This window comes from Mandrillus leucophaeus, unplaced genomic scaffold (assembly GCF_000951045.1).
Source record: "Mandrillus leucophaeus isolate KB7577 unplaced genomic scaffold, Mleu.le_1.0 Scaffold435, whole genome shotgun sequence".
NCBI classification, from domain to species: Eukaryota; Metazoa; Chordata; class Mammalia; order Primates; family Cercopithecidae; genus Mandrillus; species Mandrillus leucophaeus.
Genome location: NW_012104643.1, coordinates 594190 through 602447, shown reverse-complemented (window position 1 = coordinate 602447; position 8258 = coordinate 594190). Strand labels below are relative to the sequence as shown.

Here is an 8258-nt window from a genome sequence, read left to right as displayed (position 1 = left end):
CCTGGCGCTGGGTCACGGACAGCGCGTCCCCCGGGGCCGTCCCTCCAGACTCTGGCGCTGGGTTGCGGGCAGCGTGTCCCCGGGGCCGTCCCTCCAGATGCCCTACCTTGGCTTTGGTGACTTCTGTGTCCATTGGGTGCTTTGCTTTGAAGATGTTCTGCACCTCCTGCTGTGGACTGTGAGAAACAGCAAAGGCGAGTTTCTCAGCCAGGCCAGAGACCAAAGCCCATCTGTTCAAATGACCCCCATCCCCACCCCCGACCCCTACAGGACAACAGGTTTCTCACTTGCTCAACTGCTTCCAACGTTGAAAGAAATCCTGAGAAGCCATTTCTGTCGGCTGGAAGAATTTGTTGAGAGTGATGGGCAGCTGCACAGACACGTTCTGGAAGGTGCCCCCATACCTGCCAGCAGCAGCAGCAGAAAGAAACAGTCAGCTCCTCCTCTGAGAGCCCCAGGGGCCAGGAAAGAGCCGAGGGACAGTCAGCTCCTCCTCTGAGAGCCCCAGGGATCGGAAAAGAGCCTGGAGTGAGAAGCGTCCCCACCTACCGCCACCCACCAGAGCGTGGGGAGCCGAGCCTTGAGTCTCCACAGACCATGTGTGGCTCAGTGTACAGTGTCACCCACAGACAGGATAGGCCAGGGCCACGTACACAGGCAGGACGCCCCTGTGCCTCACTTCTCCCCATCTATCTGTTTCTCAGAACACCAAGTCTGTGCAAATAGTGTGATTTTTTTTTCTTTAAAAAGGCAAAGGCATTTGCACAAAGAATGAAACAAAAATTTGCATGTCTATGTCCCCAAATTCTACAGTATACAATCCTTAAGTTCTCTGTATTTTTAATGTTAGAAAGTGTGCTTTTCTCAACATTCATAACCTTGCAGACACCCAGCAGGGTACGCGCTGACTGTGTACACGCTATTGTAGCCACTGAAAAGTGAGAGTAAGCAACAGTTGCAACAGGAAAATCTCCTGCTTTTAAAAAATAAGCAAAGTGGTATGATCTGAGTCCAACTGTGCAAAAAACGCACCCCTCAGGCCAGGGTCCGAAGGAAGCCAGCTGCCTTCACCTCGCAACGGTTGTCTGGTACCAAGCCGGGCAGGTGGCATGTGGCCCTGGCTGTCTGCTACCCCATGAGGTAGGCCCCGTTGTGCCCAGAAAGATCCTAGCAAGGCCCCATGTGGGAGCTGCCACCTGCCATCCCACAGCCCGGGGCTTCATCTCCCCTTGTTTCCTGCGCTCTGCAGAGCTGAGGGCAGCAACAGCTCAGGTCGCATCCATGCACCATGAGTACCCACATGCCCTGGGTCCCCTCAGGAAGGACATGGGGGCACAGTCATGGAGGCCAGGCACACAGCTGAGGCGCCCACACAATCTTTGGCCCGGGGCGCACAGATGGCTCTTACCTGAACTGAATGTTGAGGACTGGCGCCTCCGTAAAGTCAGACACGCACTCTATGTTGACCACCTGCTGCACCTGCGCACCCCCCTCCACAGTCGGGTCCACGGGCTTGGTCTGCAGGTTCAGGTGTGTGTGCGTTAAGGAATCCAGCCAAGCAAGCCCCAGCGGCAGAAGCGGAAACGGGCCGGGCTAGAGCCCCAGCAGGACCCGTGGAGGCGAGCACACTCACCACGCTCCAGGACCACCAGTTACGGGTCAAGGGGCGGCCACACCACCCGGCCCTGCCCTTCCACCCAGACAATCCTCAAAACACTGTTTGCTTCTCACGCTTCCAAAACGGCTCCTCCATTTTAAGAAGTCGCTTAGACTATACACTGGCTGTTCTCCTTATCTGTTTTCACTCTGTGAGCCTCGGCTCTGGTTCTTACACACACAATTTTTGTCGCCGTTAGCAGAAACTGGTGCTTAGTAGGGCAGGAAAACTTCAAGAATCCTGGGAATAGCAGGCTCCTGAGACAGTGAGACTCAGAAAAGAGCCCGCCTTGCTGGGACCAGCGTTGTTTTCATGCTGGAAAACAAGGGTTTGCCTACAGCCTCTCCTGAAGAAACAGCGACACGAACAAAGCTGGGTGCAGGAGGCAGCAGGGTGCAGGCCTCGCCTACCCTCTGGGTCGTGTGCTGCCGGCCACTCAGCTGCTGGGCTCGCTGCTGCCTCAAGCCAAGCGGACCCCGAGGGAGAGACCCCTAAAGAGGGGCACAGTAGGAGTCAGCTTCCACTCCGGATTCTCAACGAAGTCTTTAATACACGTGATCCTATACATGTGTATTTTTAATGACTGTTTTGAAACAGTTAGCTTGAACGGTCTGCATTACAACGTGCTCATGTTAAAATGAACACAGACCAGCCAGTGGCAAGGACGATGTTGCTTCACTCAGGTCTCGGACCATAAACCCCCAGGTGTCACCGTTTCTGGTCAAGCTGGGGTCTTCACGCTAACTCTACTCGGTGCGCCTATCCTTACAGGAAGAGACGTTAGCATCTCCCTCTTTTAGCTGGGAAAGTTCTAGTAACACTTCTGGCATTACGAAGGGAAAATCGTCAGTCTAAAAGCTCTGCCAGAAGCACACACAAGCTTGGCCGGGGTGTGCGCACCGTGCTCCAGTCCCCGCCGGCGCCTCCCGTGCTCTGCAAGCAGCAGCTCTGTGAGGCTTCAGAGAGGAGGGATTTAAAGACAATGTCACAGGAGGGTGAGACCAGCTGAAAAAGAAAGGGACTCAAACTAGCCAAATGGAAGGGGAAGAGACTTGTGCACAGTATTTTTAGATGCATTATCAAAAATTGACACTTCAATATGGAAGACTGCCTGTTTTCTTTTTGCTGCCCAACACCACAGGCAGACTACGATTGCCTGATTTTCATATAGCATCTGCAATTATCTTGCTATTTTAACAAAATAAGAAAACCGAAAAACTTCCTCAGAAGCCTCCTCTAAGTCCCACATTATGCTGTCTGTGGGCATGGGGGCAATGAAACCAAGGATATTAGGCTGAAGGTCATCTGAACAGATTAGTGTTGGAGTAAAATTTAGGAACTGCGTGGAGGTCTTATTACCATAAAAGATAAACATCCGACCTAGAAGGAAACACAAACCATTTTTTTCACACACATCATTTTACACTTACCCTGAATATTTACACTGAAAAACAAGAGCCCCCCCCACAATCTTCAGCTGAATCAAAATTCACTGTTGTGATGCACGACTGTTGTTAAAATTAAGAACAAATTTTTTCCAGTTTTAGAACGAGCACACCAGTGTTGGAAACGGGCGGGGTATCTCCTCCACTCAGAGGTAACTTCTGCCCTCCAGCACCCTCCTCTCTCGGCCCCTCCTGCACACTCACACGGGATGGATGAGGTCACACGCATATGCACGGGGAAGGACCTACAGAAAGCCCTGTCCGCAGGCTGGGCTACAGCTGGAGGGGCCTCGAGGGACGCCGCAATCACACAGGCCGCTGCCGGCCCTGCCCCACGTCTGCGACACGTAAACACAGGCCGGCCCCGGCTGCCTCCCATCAGGGGACCCGGCTGGCTTGCGTCCAGCACAGCACTGGTGCTGCACACGGGCCCTCACGGCAGCGGCTCATGCACAGCACTGGTGCTGCACACGGGCCCTCACGGCAGCGGCTCACGCACAGCACTGGTGCTGCACACTGGCCCTCACGGCAGCGGCTCACGCACAGCACAGGTGCACGTTTTGGATGTGTCGCTGTTTTTATTTACATCACAGTAACAAATCTTTGTGAACATCTGTATGCCCTTTGAATTCAGAAAGGAAACCTCGAATATTCTGAAAAGGGTGAACAGTTTGGCATCACTCCTCCCACAATTTAAAAAACCAAAACCAACACCTAGTTGAAGCTTTCAAGGCCCAGAGTTTAAAAACTTAAACCAGGACTGAAAGTACCATCTGTTTTCAATGCAGCATTTCCCACAAGAATTACTCTGACAACCCTCACTTTTCTAACAGATCCCCGGTGGGCAAGCAACTAATTCTCTTTTTTCACACTCTTTCCGTGGTTTTCCCAAGCGAGAGACAGAGCAGTCCTCAGGAGGCTCAAGGCAGGCACTGAGAGGAGGCAGGTCCGCAGCCAGGGGCCCTGTAGCCACAGGGTTCCATGCACAGCGTTTTTTAACACTCAAAGGCTTTTTTATGTCCTCCTTCTAAATTGTGGTAAAACACACAGAACCTAACATTCACCTTCCTAGCCGTATTTAGGTGGACACAAGGACGCAGGAAGTGCAGCCACACTGCGCAGCCACTGCCACCACCATCTCCAGAACGTTCTCATCTTCCCAAACTGAACTCCGTCCCCATTAAACACCAACTCCCCATCCCCCTGGCCTAGGCCCTGGCACCCACGAACTACCTTCTGTCTCTATGAAGTCACTGCTCTACGGACCGCATGAGTGGAGCCACACAGGATTTGTCCCTGTGTCTGGCCCGTGTCACTGAGCACCATGTCCTCAAGGTGCATCCGTGCTATTTTATGCATCAGAATTTCATTCCTTTCTGCCGTTTCATGGCTGAATAATATTCCACTGCGTTGATGGACCACATTTTGCTTATCTAGTCATCCACCCACGAACATCTGGGCTGTTTCTAACTTCTGGGGATTGTGAATGCTGCTATGGATATGGGTGGACAGGTACCTCTTTAAGACCCAGCTTTCGATTCTCTGGGGTCTGTCCCCAGACGTGAACCTGCTTGGGTCAGAGTAATTCCACTTTCTTTTGTGTTTTGAGGAACTTCCCACAGTAACTGCACGACTGTACACCCCCACCAGTGGCACACAAGGCTCCAACGTCACCATGTCCTGCAGACACTCCTTTTCCTTCAAGGTTTGTTTTGATGTATGTGTTATTTATGAATGAATGAATGAACAAACAACAGGGTCTCGCTCTGCTGCCCAGGCTGCAGTGCAGTGGCATGATCTCAGCTCACTGCAGCCTCAAACGCCTGGGCTCAAGCGATCCTCCCCCCTCTGCCTCCCGAGTAGCTGGGACCACAGGTGTGGACCACCACATCTAGCTAATTTTTGTATTTTTTGTAGAGATGGGGTCTCACCATGTTCAGTGCAGGCTGGTCTCAAACACCTGGGCTCAAGTGATCCTCCCACCTCGGCCTCCCAAAGTGCTGGAATTACAGGCCTAAGTCACCAGACCACCAGGCCAGACTGTTTATTTATTTACAGAGTCTCACTCTGTTGCCCAGGCTGGAGTGCAGTGGCATGATCTCGGTCACTGCAACCTCCACCTCCCAGGTTCAAGTGATTCTCCTGTCTCAGCCTCCTGAGTGGCTGGGACTACAGGCATGCACCATCACGCAGAGCTAATTTTTGTATTTTTAGTAGAGACAGGGTTTCGCCATGTTAGCCAGGCCGGTCTCGAACTTCTGGCCTCAAGTGATCCGCCTGCCTCAGCGTCCCGACATGCTGGGGTTACAGGCATGAGCCACCGCCCAGGCTACCTGTTTGTTTTATAACAGCCATCCTGGTGGGCTGAGGTGGTGTCTCGCTGTGGGATTACAGGCGTAAGCCATCCTGGCGGGCTGAGGTGGTGTCTCATTGTGGTTTTGACTGGCATTTCCTTCATGACTTTGTCCATCTTTTCAGGTGCTTACTGAGCATTCCTGTATTCTCCCTGGAGAACGTCTTTTCAACAACTTTGCACCCACCCCTCCCCCGCGGCCCCCTGTGGTTGTAGAGATGGGGTGGGGTCTTGATTTGTTGCCCAGGCTGTTCTTTTGCCCATTTTTTAATTGGGCTGCTTTCTTACTGACTTATGGGAGTTCTAAGAGAGGGTTTCATTAAGTAATTAAAACACATACCTAAATTCTGCCGAAATTCAGACTTAAGTCCAATTTGAAGCAGCTGATTTTCAAACAACACACCATTGTTTTTACAAACAAACCTAGGGGGAAAGGGACAGTATATGTGTCACTCAAAGCCACCTGCAGAAAACACAAGGGTTTGTTTTGGAAAAAAATTCATAGCACGAAGAGGCCAGAAAAACCTCTATGGGACACAAGGGAAGAAAAAAGTGGAAAAAGATTCCAAGGACCATCCTGACAAATAGCCACAGGTGGACAGTGAGCAGGGCACAGGGACACGGGCACAGCTCCAGCGAGGCCTGTGAAGACAGTTGGTGCAGCTGCTTTCTAGGAACATGCTGGTCCACGTGTAACGGCCTCTCACGGCCCCAGACAGGACACGTGCGCGAAGGCATGCACACAGCTCTGGCCACGCCACAGACTCCATCCAACACGGGTGCCGGACTTCCACCCAGTGAGGGCCTCGCCATCAGAGCCTGGCTGCTCCCCGCTGATGCACACGCACACAAGGGCACCCAGCCATCCACCCACCAGCAGCACAGCCCTGCAGGGCCCTGGGCGCCCCCATCTCCCCTCTGGCCTCTCCTCTCGCACCATGCGTGGTTCGTATCTACACTGCACAGGGAGCCCAGGGTTTTGCTCACCACAGGGCACCTATCTACACTACACAGTTAGGGGAAAATAAAATAGCATTGATTAGTTTTCATTTGTGTTTCTCTCAGAAGAGCTTCAAGTTTTCTGACCTCCTCTAGGAAACTATAACTCCACAGTGACCTGGATCCAAAAGAGAGGAGAGGGAGGCAGGGCAGCAGCACAGGGCTCCTGGGTGAACCCAGCACAGAGATGGACGTGGCACTGATTCAGACCACAGGGTGGGAAGGCAGGAGCTCACAGTGCCGCCCCCTCGCCCAACCCACCCCAGTGCCTAAGAAGCAAATGCTGCCTGGCAGCAGGCTAATTCTGAAATCTCCACACCCACCTGCGCTGACGCCGAGGAGATTAAGGTCAGCCACTCCTACGCTCACCCAGTCTCCACTAACTGCACCACAGCTGCCACCCTGGAAGGTCTGAGTGCTGCCGACCTGAAGATCAGCTCATCGGCATCCTGCCATATGGAGACCAGGCCAGGGAGAAGACGGAGGAAGCAGAGACAGACAGCAAGGGACAGTGACGGGTGGCCCTTGGCTTGCCCTCAGGGCCAGGAGGGTGCTGTTCGCCTCACACTGCCCCACTCCAGCCTGATGCAGCCACAAGAGCCACTGAGGCAGCAGTCCCCGCGCACACCTCTGGAGGCCACAGCCACCCCCTGCACAGCCAGGCAGGCTGCCGGTCCAGCTCCAGCCACATGCAAAGCTTCAAAAGTCAAGTGTGGTGCAACCAACACACAACACAGGATGGTCATCCACAACACGGCCTGGAACACGTCTACTGCGCTTCACCCAGGACGGCCACAGCCGGCCACCAACAAAGCCGAGGCCACTTCACAGGAGGAGCCGGCCGAGGGAGAGGTGTCCACTGTGCCCCGGGATCGCTGCTCTGCCCACAGCCAACGGTCTCTCCACACAAGAGGCCACGGAGTTCACACTCGTGGTTTCGCCTAAGCCATTTTAAAGCGAAATCTGTCAAGGACATGGGAGGGGCTCCGACTGATCACCCATGACGTGGCGTGACAGAGGGGCCCTCGTGGTCGGCGTCTCTGCTTGGTTGCTTGCTTTTTAAAAGGTCATCCCAACTACAACCTGGCCTGGAGGAATTTTTGGGGAAAATGCAAACCACTCTGCAAGGCCACAAGAATGCAGCCGCCCTGTCCTGTGAGCCGTGTTCCAGCAGCCACCGCAGCCAGCTCGCCCAGGCACTCTGTGCCTCCATCTACACCAAACACACGCAGACACCTGATGACCCTCTGTAGCCAGATCAAAGCCAAGATGGCCACATGCACAAGAGCCCCAACGCTTGGCCAGCTGGAGACAGCGCCACCCAATGTGAGGTGTGCACAAGGCCACGTGCAGCTCCCAGCACAGCTGTATGGAGACGGGGCAGGCATGCGCCCAGCAGGGAAGGGCCACGGCTGCCACGGACTGCCCAGCCCCTGGTCCCTTCCTGCCACCGAGACACTGAGGAGTGGCCACCACCAGAGCCCTGGAACCTGGATTCTCAATCGCAAACACAACGACTCTAAGAGCAGTAAGAAGACTGTTTTCAGCCCAAGTGGCAATCTGCACCAAACACCACGCTGGTCTGCCTCTCCTAAGTCCTTTTCCAACATGTAACAGGAAACAGAACTCACATGCAACATGAATACAAAGAACTGAAAAACATTTTAAAACACCAGAATTCTATTACAGTCTTCAAAACGTGGGACCAAAAGGCCATTCCTCAAAGGCTCTCTAACCTCTATCTGAGACAGAAACCGGCACCTGCGCTCCCACCCACAGGGCAGTGGGGGAGGGGGAGGGGGAA

The 8258-nt window shown here is 53.6% G+C and overlaps 1 protein-coding gene across 1 annotated transcript in view; it reads right to left on the bottom strand.

Annotated features, from left to right (window-relative positions):
- The window catches only part of AP2A2 (adaptor-related protein complex 2, alpha 2 subunit), a 92615-nt gene that overhangs the window by 1400 nt on the left and 82957 nt on the right, over nt 1-8258 (bottom strand). The window contains exons 16-20 of the mRNA XM_011993856.1: nt 5796-5878; nt 2948-3037; nt 1409-1532; nt 288-404; nt 107-176 (exon numbers count right to left, since the gene is read on the bottom strand). Coding sequence (XP_011849246.1) covers nt 107-176; nt 288-404; nt 1409-1532; nt 2948-3037; nt 5796-5878 — 484 coding nt within the window. The remainder of the gene's footprint in view (nt 1-106; nt 177-287; nt 405-1408; nt 1533-2947; nt 3038-5795; nt 5879-8258) is intronic.